Consider the following 16,987-nt stretch of genomic DNA (forward strand, 5'->3'; position numbering starts at 1 on the left):
TTTTTGCTGTGTTTGAAAAATAAGCAAGATTGTATTTTAGGCCCTAACAGGTTTTTCTATTGATATCAAAAATATTATATTGAGGGCAAATCCCTTAACATTAAAAAAAAAGAAAACATCATGGCAAAAGTGATCAAAAAACACTGCAATCTATGCATTTACTTAAATAGTATTTTAGAAAATGAACTAGGGCTGAATCATATAATAATTTTATCGTGATTAATTGAGTACTGAAATAATCGTCAACTAATTTAGTAATCAATTAATCATTAACTGAGAAAAGACTCTAGAACATGCCTTTAGCTGACAGAGTGACCCACTAAGAGCAGTAATTATACAAAAAAAAAATATATATATATATATAAACATTTTGCATATTAGGTAAATAAAACATTTTGGTCTGTCAATATGTTCTATCCTGAAACTTTTTAGTTTCACCTAGTTTAATTTCTTAATTATTCTTATTATAACGACCGATTATTAATCGATTAATCGAAAAAATAATTAACGGATTAATCGATTTGCAAAATAAAAGTTAGTTGTAGCCCTACATTTAACCTTTATAGTATCTATTTTTCATGTGTTGCAGTGTGCGATTGTTTGATGCACTCTCACCCAATAACCAGTGCAGGCAGGTGCCTATACTCCCATGACTCTGTAGGGATTAAGTGAGTACAAAGCATTTATTCAATAAAAGATCATATACAGATGATTGGAACCATCATCTGTATCAAACACCTCAGTAATTCTCATCCCTTGCAAAGATAAAGGAGACTACAGGAGGGGAAAAAAAGCCAAGCACAACAAAGCTTTCTCCCTTTCTCTTACCTCCCCCCTCCCAAACTCTATACCTTCCCCATTTATGCTGCTGCCTCAGACATCATGAAAGATTCACAGCTGTGCTTTTACCGGCCAACAACCATCCCCTCTCAGGCACCAAACCTACACTCATAGATCTAAGCCTGTCTAAAAAAAAAAAATAAAGATATGCCACAAGGAATCTGACAGACATCAGGAGAAGAGGTGAGGGAATGAGAGCTAAAGTTACGAGGAAGAAAGACCCTATACACACGAGTGTGCAGGTTTTGCTCAGTAGTGTCTGTTGTTGGCGCCTGGGTAAGCATGTGATGTGCGACAGATGATGGACAGAATCAGTTTCTTTCCGTGCACGAACACATAAAGGCTCATGCATACTGTAGGCTAACAAGATGCCTTAAAAAGAAAAAGAGGTCTGAATCAGTCCATCTTCTCCAAACATTGAAGTGACTTGGTGATGGGTGTAATATTAGCTCTCACAGATCTTCAACGGTTAGATATCTTATCATTGAAATTATACTAAAGTAAAGGTACAAAGATTCCAACAAAAGAGTGTAATATGGATATAGGTTATCTATCTACTTGGCATATGTTTATATCATCAGATGTTAGAACAAGGAAAGCTTAGAATAACGAAACATGAATTAGTCATGATCTTTTTTTCACTGGTTTTCATAGTGGATTGAAAACTTTAAAACAATCTTTGGAAATCATGATTCATGCTAGATGAAACTTAAAGGTATTTTCAATAGCTAAATGTTTTCTTGAACCACAACAGTAGAAATTCCCCACAGAATGTGTTGTTTTATTAACAAAAAAAAAAAATTTTAATGTGAATAAGTCATTTAAAAATGTGGCTGCTAATGGCAACACAGAAAGGAAAGAATATAGTAACAGTCATCAGTGATGATTATGAAAGATTTGAAAGATTTTATTAAAGGAAAGGAAGCAGCTAAAACTTATTGAAAAGGAAAAAATATGCCACAGCCAATACAGATTGAAAGTGTGTTTTAGTGGGACCAGTCAGGTAGTATAACTTAATGGACACTGGTAGCTCTCTGGTTTCAAATGAAGGTCTCTTCAGATTAAATGATGATCCCTTGTCTTTTTGTTAATAAAAAGAAGCACTTTATTGTATGTTTACCATAGATCACATGACGGGAGGTCTTGTAATCAAGGATGCAACGGAGAAAGGAAAGTCAACAATGCCTCATCAAGAGGGATAAGACACAAGTGGAGCTTGGGATACAATACAAAGATTGGTGTTCACTAAAAGAAAAATATGTTCTGGTATTCTTGAAAAAACATTTGAACTAATTAGGGCTGCAACTAACGATTATTTTGCAAATCGAATAATCAGAAACAAAAAGCTTCGTTAAAGAAGACTTTTTACTAAATTAAACCAGTGAAACTAAAACTTTTCCAGTTGATGAGTTCTGGATAGATCATACTGACAGACAAAAATAATTTCTTTTATCCTAAATGAAAAATCTATGTATATTATTTTACAGTTTTGGTATAGTTACTGCTCTAAGTGGGTTGCTCTTTCAGCTAAAGGCATGTTTTACATACATACATTTACATACTCCAGTTAATGATTAATCGATTGCTGAATTAGTTGACGATTATTTCCATAATAAATCAAAATTAATCCGATGAATTATTTCAGCCCTAGTACCAATATGTTAGACTAGTACAGTTCAACCCAAATGAGTCAAACAAGCTCTGGTTATTACATGCTACATTAAATTAAGTTAATGTTTCCCTAATTTAAAACCTTCTGGTTACTGATCTATTAGGGAAAACGACAGAAAACAAAAGTCATAAGAGTAAAAACGTGGGCTAGAACCAGAGCAGAAGTTTCAGTTATGGCTGATTTAATTGATACCATAGCTGTTTCATAGATTCTAGATGCTGTATAATCTTTCTCTAGTTAATAAAAAAGAAATAAAGATTTTTCTTCTTTTTTTATGATCTAAATAAGATTTTTTTTCTGCTTTGGCATCAAAATCACCATATACTTGTGAAATACTATGTAGATCCAACGTCTGCATAAACTCTGCCAGTTTTATTGTTTGAAATCACCAGGGAGCACTCTTATATCCCTGAGTAATATAAGACTGCTGACTCAATGTTTAACATGGTGGTCCATTTCGATTAACATTTTTTTTTTAACATTATTTTATCAGACTGTTTTTTTTTTTTTTTTTTTTATAAGAAACCAAATAAAATGGAGAGTTAAAAACTAAAGACAATAATTGTGTGGAAAGTAGAAGGAATAATACCCAACGCTGATATTAAAGTGCAGCATCTAAGTTATGTACCAGTCTGTAGGCTGGCTGCCAGAGCAGAAAGCCAGACTCATCAAAACAGCTGATATCAGCTTGATATGCCAATATTTACTCTATAAGGAGCAAGAACACAGAAAACAATAATACTCTACATAAAATGCACATTTATTTAAAAACTGCTACTACATTTTGCTTTGTATGTATATTTGCATATATTCTGTGTAAATTTATGTAGCAAAAAGAAAAAAAACGATATATAAATGTAATATTTAGTATTGTCAAAATCTTTTTCTTTTATAGTTTGGAATCATTGTCTTTTCCTCAGTGTTTATTGCACACCTGAAAATCTCTTCCATGACTAATCGAGAACAATTTTCAGCAACAAGAACCTGTCTTTGTACTGAGTTCTTATCTGTAAGTAATTCCATTAAAACCAGTGTTGAAGAGCAAATATACCTATCACTCAAACATAAAGTAATGTGATATTTAATCATTAGGAGCACAAGCACACTTGTGTCTCAACCGTTGCTCCAAGAATTAAAAAGAGCAAGTTATCTCCTACAGCTGTGTTTCTAGGTGTCACTTGATCACATATGGGTGTGTGCTTTTGCTCACACAGACAAAGCATGTGTAAGTGAATCTAAATGTCTTCCTTGGAGAAGGTGTTGGCTTTCACTGTCACCTTCGCTATAGGAAGAGCTAGTCTATGGCTATTGGCCAAGCAAAAGGGACAATGTGTGTTAAAAACGCTTGCAGGCACAACGGCAGACAAGCTGACAGCAGAAAAGAAAGAATCTATTCTCAACCTCTCATAGTGCTAAACCTAAGAGACAAAAGATATGAGGCGGGTCTTAAAAAGAATAGGGACTCAAGAAAAAGTTTGGGTAGAAATATAGAGCTTCTGCCTTTAAAATCACACCAATATTTTTGATTGATTTCTCATGGAAAAAAAGTTGGAATATTACCCTATTTTGATTACTTCTTGGTCTCATTAACAAATGTGAAGAGCATTTTCTATTAATGTGACCTATAGTGGTATTGACAAACACTGCATTCTAATGATGAACTTTTGCTCTGTTGCACAAAGAAAAAGAGTTGAACTAATCTATAAATGCACTGGTTTGCACTGGTTTGGGGTTTTAGTCTAGAATAGAATTTTTGTACTTACGAGGTCAAAAAAAAAAAGGAAATAAAACTAACATTTAGACATTTTCTTGTTGCATGTGGTAGACAGACTAATCTATGAAAATATCTCACAATGCCACAAATACACTCATATAAACATGTTAATAGATAAATAATAAAAAAAATGTACTGAAGTAAAGCAGAATGCTTTGCTGCTAACAGCTCCTTGAACTTTGTGCTGATGAATCAGAACAGACTTATTCAAACTCAGCCTTTATTTAATTCTTAAATACTTGCTTATAAAGCCAGAGACTGCATTGCGTCATTAAATAAATCCACAGGCAGACATATAAACTCTTGGGGTTAGGCCACTGCTGAGATTTTTCTTTACCTTGTAACCAAATTTATAAGCCACTTAACCAATTGACTAGCAATACCTATGAACCACGCGTCAGCAAACATTCTGCAAGAAGAACGATGCCCATATTACCTAAAGTTGTTCTGCCATGCTGTTAACAGCATGAAGTGTCAATAGAAAACTTTTGAGTTTTGAGCTCAGTTTGTTCCTTAATACTGCAAACACAAAAGGAAATGTGTCTAAAAGTACATATAAAAGAACTGACCAAGAGATTCAAAATCAGTTATTTATCGGCCAATATTTAGCGTTTTTTAATGGTCTGATTCCGGATCCCAAAAAGATGTCAGAAAAGGAGAATCCCTTGTGCAGACCTTACTTTAATTGGATGGAAGGATGGATGAATGGACTAAAGCATATATATACATATATATATATATATATATATATATATATATATATATATATATATATATATATATATATATATATATATATATATATATTTAAATCAGGTTGGGTCCTAATCCATGACCTCTGATGTAGAGTGACCATTGATCATTGATGTTCACCACCCTTCCTCCACCGCATATCTTTTAAGAAAACCAGCTTCAGTATTTTTCTAAACATCGTCATTCTTGAAACTTGCTTTAATTTAATAAAGAGCTGTTGTTTTGTTCACACTTTCACACCTTTGATTTCAGTTTCATGACTGTAGAGGAAGCTATTTAGATTTTGAAATTTAGATTATCCCTGTAATTATACACTCCCTCTCTTTCAACAAAACGATATTCAATGTTGTCTGCTAGCTGTTTATTTCTAGCTTTACACATTAATTGTGAGGTTTGAGAGAATTAGTTTAAACAGGAATGAATGGAGGGGTTGTGAGGTCACGAAAGCTAACATTATGGCTCTTTTTGCTGCACACATAGATTTTTAGTTGTGTCCTTAAGGTGTCCTATAGAGCTCAGGTCTAGTAGAAACCGGTAAAGTTATGTTCATGTCAAAATATTCCTGTCTATCTCCGTTTTGATGCTTTTTGCTATTTTTTTTGATTAAATACCAGAAAATCCTGCAAAATCAAAGTTTAAAGTACACAGTATTATGCTTTCTGTTACCTTTGAATGCGTTCTAAAATCTCTGAGAACCAACACATCTTCCTCCCAAGACTTTTTATCTTAATATGAACTCATATTCATTTAATATTAATTTGTGGATTATTTAGTAAGACATATGAGCTTTTCTTGTGAAGAAATATTTCTTTGTTCCTATCTTGATGTTGGCTTCAAAGAGTTCTGAGAGATTTTGCTTCAATAACTACTATAAAGGATCAAGAGACTGAAAACCTGTGTATTTCACCAGTCAATAGAAGATGACTTCTTAATAGAGAAGGAGGAAAAAAATGGTGTTGGTGTCCTGCATGAAGCCCAGCCTAAGACCTTCAATGACTCACACGCTCTGTCTCTGTTAACCTGCCTGTCTGCCTCTGTTGTTTTCTCCCTTTTTCCTTTTCTCCCCCTCTACCTCTGAGGGCTCAGATCTATCTGCTGTCTGTCTTCCTCACACACCCACACGTACGTGCACATCCAATATTAATAACTCACACGCCCATACCAGAGCCTCTTCATTGACACAACATGGGATGACCTTCAGAATGTACAGTGCCTCACCTCGTCTTTCATGACCGCCTGTGTCCCTTCCTTTGAGAATCAAAAGGCGCCAAATTGGACAAAATAAAATTAACTTTAAGTAGAACGAGAATTAACGTTCACAGACACTTTAGTTGGTATTTGTGGTCAGCAGCGATCGAAGAAAACTAAATAAATAAAAGAGACTTAGAAATGTGATGGGAGATTGATGGGCTCTGAGGCTGACTGATTGCTTGACTGCCTGGTAAATTGACTGATTGATTACATGCATTATTGCCTGTCTCTGTGAATAGTTGACTGACATGGCAGGGTAGATGGGAGTATCTAAAAGCCATTTCTCTCCCTGGTAAAATTAACCGCAGCTTAGGTTGGATCTGATTTATGAGTCTAGAGTCTTTTCAGTGTCACCGGGGTAGAAATTATTATCAGAGCTGTACAATATATCACATCTCACTCAGAAATACAATATCAGCATGCAAGATCATAACCAGGAAACACACACTGGGTACAGTTTTCAATTGGTTTTTTAGAGAGCAATTGGTGCTGTGCCTCCCACTGATATAATTGGACACTTGGGTGGACTTCCCCTCACCCTGCTCCATTCCCAGTCACATACAAGGGAGGCTGATTTAGTATTACTTTTAATATAGGTGCAAAAACTGTGGAACATAAATTTTATTTAAAGGTTGCATCACAAAGAATCATATCATTGCTTTTTTCCTTGATAGGTGATTGAGCAGCCCTTACTTTATGCAAATCAAATACAAGGACATTTTAACATCAATTTCGTCCCACCAGCAGCCTCCAAAGGATACTGTAGATATCTAACTGAAATGAGCAGAAATTAAGTCCTGGTTGATGTTTATTTTAGTCCCATTATGTTTTCTACACTAAATGTTACAGAGCAGGCATCAACACCATGGATAAATACACCAAGACGCCTAAAAGCAAGTCTGCTCTGAGCAGACAATAAAAGTCCAAGGGCAGACTACAATAGAGATGTGCAAGAGAGGTTATGGACTGGGGAAGCCCTAAATGTGATTCTCATTAAAGGCACTTAAGAGGAGCCTAAAGAATGTAGTACTGTATATGAACTGGTGCTATTTAGAACAAAAACAAGAGGGGGGTAACGTTAAACTTGCTTTTAGATGAGTTTACCTTACCTAATCTTATCTTATCCATAATGTACATTTTGTTTATAGAAACACTGTATCATGTCTATGGAACCTATGTAATGAAAATTTTGCAGCATCTAAACATTTTTATTTTTTACAGACTAAAGCAAATTAGATTTATAGAAACTATATAGATTTATAAAACTATCAATAAAATGTCTGTTTCTTATAACTCAAAAAACATAAAAAGTCGAAAGATAATTGCAATTCTGATAACTCACCTGAAATCTCGGTCTGAGGGACTCCCTCCAGGGTGAAACCCTTCCCGGTGTAGAACTGTCGCAGGTCCCCGCAGCTCCTGTCTGCGCCGGATACCAAGCCCGGTGCCGCACAGAAACCCACTACAGCGCACACAAGCACAGGGAGGCGCATCTTCAACCCTTCTGCTGCTTGGCTCCTCATCTCACCTTCAATAAACCACCTTCAAAATGACTTGTTCTCTTTGTGGTTTGATGTATCTGGGGGACTTTTCTGTGTGTGTCCCGTTTAAACTGCACAAAGCGCCGGTTGAACTGGAACTCCCAAAGCGGCCGATCCGGGCTGTTCCAGCGGCTGCGGGCGCCAGGTACGCCCCGCTATTCTTCCCTTCTCCTCCTCCTCCTCTTCCTCGTCCACTCCTGCGCTGCTGGTCGGAAACTGCGGAGGTGTACCAGACAAAAGCTGTGAAAAAAGGGGAACCGGTGAAAGGGAGTGAGCGCAGGTGTCACTCAAAGCCGCTGTGGATCAGCGCTCACACTGCCGCTTCATTGCTGAACGATATGAGCCGGATAAAATGAAGAAGAGATAATCTTTTGACTTAAAGCGATGTTTCTGAAAAGATTAGATGTGTCCTGCTCTTTCCTGGCCTTGGGACAATGAAATGTGTGCAGGGTGCTGATGCTCTCTCCCTCTCTTTTGTGTGCGCGCCTCCTCTGCTGCGGGGTTAATGGACTAAACAGCGCCACCTGCTGAAAAGAAGGAAAACGGTGATTAAAAGTAGATGTATGATTTTTTTTTTTTTCTCCTATCAATTGATCCTTTTTATCCCAATCATACATGCATTAACCCTAACCATTAATAGTAATGGTAGAAAATAGAGTGTGCCCTAGTGTTTACTTGGTGCCATCAACACCCTTGTTTATAGATGTTGGAGGTCAGCCTTTTTCCAATGTAGTCCTGTTTCTCTGACTGTGACTGGCTGGATGTGCTCTCTTCATCCTTTGACACGGGAGTTGGCTCGGAGCTCGTCTGCCTGGCTTTGTGTTTCCTGGCCTCCTTTTACAGTTGCTTTTTGTATCTCTGCTTCTGTCTCCTTGAAACCCAGATGGCCGCTCACACAAAGCCTGGTTCTGCTGGAGGTTTCTTCCTGTTAAAACTGAGTTTTTCCTCTCCGCTGTTGCTACAAGCATGCTTAGTGTGAGGGATTGAATTTGAGTCAATGAGTTGATGCAACCAATTGGTTTTCCTTAGATAGAAAACTTTGAATCAATTTGACTGTATGATCTGGTGAACTGTAAAGTGCCTTGAGATGACGTGTTGTGAATTGCCGCTATATAAATAAACTGAATTGAATTGAATTGAATTAAACAACCACAAACTGTCATCTCAGTCTCTGAATAAAACAGCAGCCCCAGAATACTCCCTAGATGTGCCAAACTAGTGCTTCAAGGGATTCAGTTTTCATTTAAGTTTATGTTTATAGCAGCAATTCAAAAGACATGGCAGCTCAAGGCACTTTACAGTGAAAATTTAATCAGATCTTACGGTCAGATTGGTACAAAGTTTTCTATCTAAGTAAAACCAGTTGATTGCATTGACTCATTGACTCCACAGCAATCCCTCAAACCCATGTATTTTTTAATATAACTATCTTCAGCATGTTTGACCAACCATTCACAGACAGATTCAGTGGCACATCAGAATTTTATAAAGTGAGCTTCTCAGAAGTGTCAGCAGTGACAGCCAGTCACACAAGAATAGATGGTGGGTCAATCAGGAGCTTGTGGGTGGTCTACACTCAGGGAAGCAGGCTTCAGCTTGAGCTGTGGTTTTCTGCCTGGTCCTAGTGCTTGACGAATGTTTGTGTACTGTAGCGTAATATTGTTTTTAGACTTAGACTACTTTTATCTAAGTCTAAGACAGGGGTGTCAAAGTGGTTCCAGAAAGTGCCGTGTGGCTGCAGGTTTTCTTTCCAACCAAGCAAAAACACGCCAGACTCCAGTCATCTCATCAAGTGAGTCAAATCTTAACATGATGACTTGATGAGATGACTGGGGTCTGGTGTGTTTTTGCTTGGTTAGAAAGAAAGCCTGCAGCCACACGGCACTTTCTGGAACCACTTTGACACCCCTGGTCTAAGACAATGAAAGTTGTACAAAAGGAAAGAAATTTTGTCTTGTACAGCTTTCAGAACATTTCCATTCCATAAAGTGCAGCAGTGACTAAATGTAAACAATGAGGGAGAAAAAACATGGTCAAAAAAATGCATTTATATGGAAGTTCAGAGTATTAAATATATATGGTGCAAAAATGCAGTATTTTAGTTTGGTGTGATGCAGAGTCTGTGACTTGATTTCGAGTTTTCTCAACAGTTCAACAGTCTGATGAGAGTGGGGAAAAAGCTGTTGCTGAATCTGCTGGACCTGCATCGAATGCTGCAAAGCCTCTTCCCAGAGGGCAGCAGGGTGAACTCTATGGTGCTTCTCTAGAAGCAGGGGCGGATCTAGAAAAATATTTATGGGGTGGCAAGAGGGGGGCAGGAATTTTTTAGGGGTGGCAACATATGGCATTTGTTTACACTGAATTTAATCACAGTTTGGTGTTTCATGTGAAACAGTTCATATTAATAATACATCGTACAATGTGATCTCACTTAATAGGAGATAGAAGAATGATAACACTACTTCTAGAGGGGCCTTATGACAGGAAAGGCATTAAGGTAAGACACAGGTGCTGAGTCGCAGATGTGTGAGATTGACTGTCAGAGAGGCAGCTTTGCAGCATTTGCACAAGAAGAAACTATAGAAAGAAAAAGTTTCCCATCAGAGATCTATGGACTGAGCTGGAATAAAGTGAGCAGAACTACACAGTAGAAATAAATGGGTCAAGGCACCCGAACAAGGTACCAGACATCTATGTAATGTTTACTCTGAACCCACATTTACCCCATTTGTTCCTCAGTAACTTGACATACAGCAGTTAAGGCAACATGAAAGGGACATTTCATGCATGTAAATATGCTATAGATAGAGCTGTATATGGAGGACCAACTCTGCCATATTTAAAAATAAATACAGAAATAAATAAATGCTCAATAAATAAATAAGCATACAATTAATTGCCACCAAAAATACAATCAACAAATAAGAAGCCAATTAAAAGAGTTATATACCTTTATGACTAGCTGTATAATTTAATTTCTACTTACATTTATTTGTTGTTTGTATTTTTACTATTTTTATATGGCAGAGTTGGTCCTCCATACTGCTGTATCAACAAATCAACAAAAAGGCGGGTTCTGTATGTTACATCAAAATCTCCACAAATCTGAAAAGACGCAACATAAAAATACATTTTGCTTGTGAGTAGGTTCATACAGGTCATTTCTGTATAGCTTCATACTATATATACAAAAAAAGAAACAACAACACTGCTTCATATTAAGCAGGATTTACACCAATATCACATTTTTAACTTTTAACACTTTTGGTTTTATTAAAGGAAATATCAGATTTTCTCAGGTGCCAAAACAAAATGTAACAGCTCTGTAAAGGCTCACCAGAGAGCATAACATAAAGTTAACATGACTATAACAGCTGAATGCAGCGATTTCCATGTTGCTCAGCAAAACGCTTCACAACTTTATTTAGATCCAATGCCTTTGTGCGTTTTGATTTGAGTACAACCAAACTTAACAGTCTCTTTTCTGTCATAGTTGACCGCCAATATGTCTTTATGAGCCTGAGACGTCAGGCCTAACTAACATCATAAATAGAGAAATAACGTTCTGCAACCTGATTTTTATCATCTCAAAATCAGCATTGCAGCTATGCTAGCAACATTGTGCTCTCATTATGATTTCATTTCTCGATAGATAGTTAATCAATTTTTACCTGTTTCATCCCGTGTCTCCTCTCCCCATCACCCCTGGCTGCCTCGCTTTGCTCCATTCGGTTTTCAAAACAATCAGTCATACCTCACGTTTGGCCTGCACGTCCGTATTTCTGTCCGTACGTTCTATCCGTTGAGTCCTTCATACCTCCGTCCGTTGAGGTGCGCAATAACCCGTATTTCCTCTAGGTGGCAATGCTGGGCGCCAATGATTCGTCATTGATCAAAACATGGCGATGGTCCAAGACCTGATTCTGTTGACATTTTGTACTAAAAACTCAATAGCGCCCCCACCGTTTCCGGTAGTATTGCTCCGTATTGATCCGTTTCGTTCGTAAGCGTAAGCTCCCAATTTTCGTGTCAAAGTACGGACGAAATCGACGGTTAGAACGTATGAAACACTCCACACGTATCCGTATCCGTCTTTTACGTGAGGTATGAATGGGCCTTCAGTCGCTCTCGCGTCATCTCGTGCTGCATTCACTGCAGTCCGACATTGGAAATTAGCGGTCGTAATTCTCAAATGATCCATAATTTATAAGCCTTGCCACCCCTACCGCCAACTGGGGTGGCAGCAGGGGTGGCAAGGCTGTCATTTAGGGTGGCATTTGCCACCCTATGCCACCCCAGTAGATCCGCCTATGTCTAGAAGGTTGTAAGAATGGGTGGGGGCAGGTGGGCTTTCCTCATCCTCTGCATGACTTACAAGAGCTTCTTTGCCCTTTTGCCCAGTTAGGTGGTGTTGACAGTCCAGGTGAGGTTGTCAGGAATTTGGTGCTGCTGACCACCTCTACAGCTGAGCTGTTGATGGGCAGTGGAGCACGTTTAGGCCGGTTCTTCCTGAAGCTTACGATGATCGGCTTTGGACAGGAAAACGCATGTTTGTGGCTACAGTGGAGAGGGAAAACTCCCTTTTAAGTGCGGCCAAAATGCATTAGTCTGCATTTTACCCATCTGGCACGTAGTTAAAATGCAGGCCAGTACATTTAATCATCATTATCTTATGTGCATTGATGACTGAAAGACATCTTCAGTAATTATTCCACTCCATTGATGTGTTTACTACAGTGTGTTGAATTCATGTAGATGTGTATTTAAAGACATTTACATTAGTTGAAAAAATTGTACGGGTGAGTAAAAAAAAAAAAAAAAAGTCTAATCAACCAAAACTTTTGTGACCCCCATGCAGTGCCTCTGTGGACCCCCTAGGGGTCGCGGACCCCCTGTTGAAGACCTCTGCATTAGTTGGTTTGATTTTTGTGTTTGGTTTTTTTTTTTTTTTTTTTTCTTCATTTGAAATAATCAACCGAAAAAACGTTAGATTTTTGTTGACTTTCTCTGATAGAAAAGCTTTTGTGTAAATCTTAAATATTTAAGTGTGTAGTAAAAATAAAAATAGGGGAAATCTGTTAGAGGAACAAGCGCAGGATTTTTTGATTTAAGATAATGTTTCTTAACATTTGAATTCCTTTGGCAGGAAGTCTTAAAGCCAAAAGGATTTAGCTTAATTATGTCTGGCAGAAACATTGTGTTTAATATACACTATATTGCCAAAAGTATTTGCTCACCTGCCTTGACTCACATATGAGCTTAAGTGACATCCCGTTCCTAATCCATAGGGTTCAATATGACGTCGGTCCACCCTTTGCAGCTAGAACAGCTTCAACTCTTCTGGGAAGGCTGTCCACAAGGTTTAGGAGTGTGTTTATGGGAATTTTTGACCATTCTTCCAGAAGCGCATTTGTGAGGTCGCACACTGATGTTGGACGAGAAGGCCTGGCTCTCAGTCTCCGCTCTAATTCATCCCAAAGGTGTTCTATCGGGTTGAGGTCAGGACTCTGTGCAGGCCAGTCAAGTTCATCCACACCAGACTCTGTCATCCATGTCTTTATGGACCTTGCTTTGTGCACTGGTGCACAGTCATGTTGGAAGAGGAAGGGGCCAGCTCCAAACTGTTCCCACAAAGTTGGGAGCATGGAATTGTCCAAAATGTCTTGGTATGCTGAAGCATTCAGAGTTCCTTTCACTGGAACTAAGGGGCCAAGCCCAGCTCCTGAAAAACAACCTCACACCATAATCCCCCCTCCACCAAACTTTACACTTGGCACAATGCAGTCAGACAAGTACCGTTCTCCTGGCAACCGCCAAACCCAGACCCGTCCATCAGATTGCCAGATGGAGAAGCGCGATTCGTCACTCCAGAGAACGCGTCTCCACTGCTCTAGAGTCCAGTGGCGGCGTGCTTTACACCACCGCATCCGACGCTTTGCATTGCACTTGGTGATGTATGGCTTGGATGCAGCTGCTCGACCATGGAAACCCATTCCATGAAGCTCTCTGCGCACTGTTCTTGAGCTAATCTGAAGGCCACATGAAGTTTGGAGGTCTGTAGTGATTGACTCTGCAGAAAGTTGGCGACCTCTTCGCACTATGCGCGTCAGCATCCGCTGACCCCGCTCCGTCAGTTTACGTGGCCTACCTCTTCGTGGCTGAGTTGCTGTCGTTCCCAAACACTTCCATTTTCTTATAATACAGCTGACAGTTGACTGTGGAATATTTAGGAGCGAGGAAATTTCACGACTGGATTTGTTGCACAGGTGGCATCCTATCACAGTTCCACGCTGGAATTCACTGAGCTCCTGAGAGCGACCCATTCTTTCACAAATGTTTGTAAAAACAGTCTGCATGCCTAGGTGCTTGAATTTATACACCTGTGGCCATGGAAGTGATTGGAACACCTGATTCCAATAATTTGGATGGGTGAGCAAATACTTTTGGCAATATAGTGTAGCTCTAGCTGGCAAACATCAGAGGAATTGCACTTACTTAAAAGTTGATACCAAGGTCAGGATTAGAGATTTGTGAAAAGAAAGAAATACTCTACACGTGAATGCATGAAACACTCTGCAAAGAGAACAACAAAGGACAGTTTACCCATCTGCAAGCACTCCTAACTCCTAACAGCTTTAGTATGCCGTTCTGCTGTGAGGTTGGTGACAAGTAAAGATTTGTTGCATTTCCCCGGTCGGAAAGATATGAGCGATGAGCTGTCTGAGCTGCTACACTCTTCACATATGTTATCATCCCCATCAGCAGAAGAAGTGGAACCAGAGGCTGGCTGGGAAAGGTCAGTGGCTGAGCTGAAAGTTTGACTGACATCACTGAAAATGTGTCTTAAACTGAGTGTAATTCTTTGGGACTTTGAATCAACAAAGGGGTTGAAAGTACTTCTCATTACTTTCAAATTGAATGTCGCAACGCTGCAAAAAGGAAAATGACATAATGATGTAAGTTTCTGACACTTTTATAAGTTAATTGATAACACACTTTGTAAGGCTATAAAAAGGATTAAAAGCAGAGTGCACTTGAGTTTACATACTAAGTAAAAAAGAAAATCTCACTAGTAATACACATGAATTCACATTAATGTAATTATTTGAACGTTCAAATCTATCTATCTATCTATCTATCTATCTATCTATCTATCTATCTATCTATCTATCTATCTATCTATCTATCTATCTATCTATCTATCTGGTAAATCCTGCGAGGTCAGTGACCAATGCAAGCAGGTGGGTTTCCTTAGATAGAAAAATTATAACAAGTCTGTCTGTATGATCTGATTGAATTGTTTCTATAAAATGTTTTGAGCTATATAAATAAACTGAATACAGCCTTCTTTAATCACATCCCAATGTTTCTTAATTTTTGAGGTGTTTTCCTGTTTATGCACTTTCTCAAATTTCCTAGTTTATTCTTATTTTCTTATACATTTTTCTCTTATTCCATCCAGGTTTATGTTTACGTTATTACTCCCTTAATTTTTCTTCAACTCCATTTGTTTTGTTTGTTTTTTCCCCAGTTTTTCATCCTCAGGTTTGCTTCACTCAACAAGGTCCCATATCTGCTACATTATCACTGTTAAAAGTTGCTTTGCAGCAGTCCTCATGTAGGATCCCTTTATTCTTATTTTGAAATTCACCAGCTCTGCTTTACTCTCCCCATTTCTGACTTCCTGATGATTTATCAGGAAGGAATCTATAAAAGCTTCTATTTGTAATGGAATTGAGTGTGCATGGATGAAGGTGTCAAGGTTTAGAACAAATGACCCAGTATTGAGACAGAGAGACAATAAGATATTTCAAAGGATTTATGTAGAAACGACAGATCTGCAGTGAGCAGCTAGGGCGTCTAAGGCAGAGACTTCTGCAGTAGATAAAAACAGATTAGACCCAAGTCACTAACCTGGTCTTAGAGTTCAGTGAGGAAGAGGAAATCAGATCTAAGCAGACGAAGCAAGGCAGGACAATCCAGAGGGCAAAGCCAAAGCCGGTGTTGAAGAGGTTCAAAGGAGTCCGGGTCAGAAGTCAGAGATCCAAAGAGGTGCCAAAGGGAAATCCAGGTCTGTGTCAGGAAGCAGTTCCAGGTTCAGTCAACAAGCAGAATCCAGCGGGAGACTGAAAACAGGTGAGGCAAAAGGATCATTACAGGAACAGGCAAGCTCAGAGGTCCAAAGGCAGAATGGGTCAGGATCAGGCAATCAGAAAACAGTAGTACTAGCTAGAAGACTCTAACCAAGGGCTCGAATAATCTGGCACTGATGACTTGAATCAGGCAGGTTAAATAGAGGCTGGAACAGGTGACACAGATCTGTGGTAATGAGAAACTGGGCGTAGCTTTGCAGGTGAATGGAATAAACAATCAAGCCAGTCATCAGCGCCAAGATCATGACAGAAGGAGTCTGGGGGAATGGGGAGTCAGGAATACCCACCATCCAATTCTGCAGCAAAGTGCCCCCATCACATGGCACAGTTCTATGTTTTAAAGTTGGTTGTCAAGCTCAGAACGGAGGACCAAGTGTTCAAGGCAGACAGTGGGATATTCAAGAGTGTTTATCGCAGGAAGCTCTGGTTTAACAGTGGAGTCAGTGCCCAGAGAACAATGTAAGATCCAGCCGGTGGGCTGCCAACAAGATGCGACAGGAGCCACACAGAGTGTCCCAGACACTGCATCCCCAGAGGACAGAGAACAAGCAGGAGATCAGATCTGAGCAGACAAACGAAGGCAGAAAAATCCAGAGGGTGAAGCCAAAGCAGGGGTCGAAGACGTGCTCAGGATTCAGAACTAGGAGATCAAAAGTCAGAAGACGTTCCAGAGGGAAATCCAGGTCGGTGACAGGAAACAGCTGCAAGTTCATCAAAAAAGCGAAATCCAGCAGGAGTCTGAAAACAGGTGAGGAAAACAGAACAGAAAGGAACAGGCAGGCTCAGTGGTTGAGAGGCAGAACAGGTAATCAGAAACACTAAAGTAATGCTGAATAACTCTCTCCACTGGCTCAAGAATAATCTCGCCTGATAGCTGAAAGCAGGCAAGTAAAAACAGATTAGACAGGAACAGTAGGGCTCAGTGGTTGAGATGCAGAACAGGTCATGAGAAACCCTACGGTAGCACTGGACACACTCTCCCCACTGGCTCATGAGAATTATC

General features: G+C 39.0%; 1 protein-coding gene across 1 annotated transcript in view; it reads right to left on the bottom strand.

The window, feature by feature from the left end:
• The window catches only part of LOC119784904 (glypican-1-like), a 53,523-nt gene extending 45,224 nt beyond the window's left edge, over window positions 1–8,299 (bottom strand). Inside the window, exon 1 of the mRNA XM_038287189.1 lies at window positions 7,633–8,299. Coding sequence (XP_038143117.1) covers window positions 7,633–7,813 — 181 coding nt within the window. The 5' untranslated portion in view covers window positions 7,814–8,299. The remainder of the gene's footprint in view (window positions 1–7,632) is intronic.
• Window positions 8,300–16,987: the final 8,688 nt, after the last annotated feature.

The sequence above is a fragment of the Cyprinodon tularosa genome, unplaced genomic scaffold (genome assembly GCF_016077235.1).
Source record: "Cyprinodon tularosa strain WSP-4 unplaced genomic scaffold, ASM1607723v1 ctg106, whole genome shotgun sequence".
NCBI classification, from domain to species: domain Eukaryota; kingdom Metazoa; phylum Chordata; class Actinopteri; order Cyprinodontiformes; family Cyprinodontidae; genus Cyprinodon; species Cyprinodon tularosa.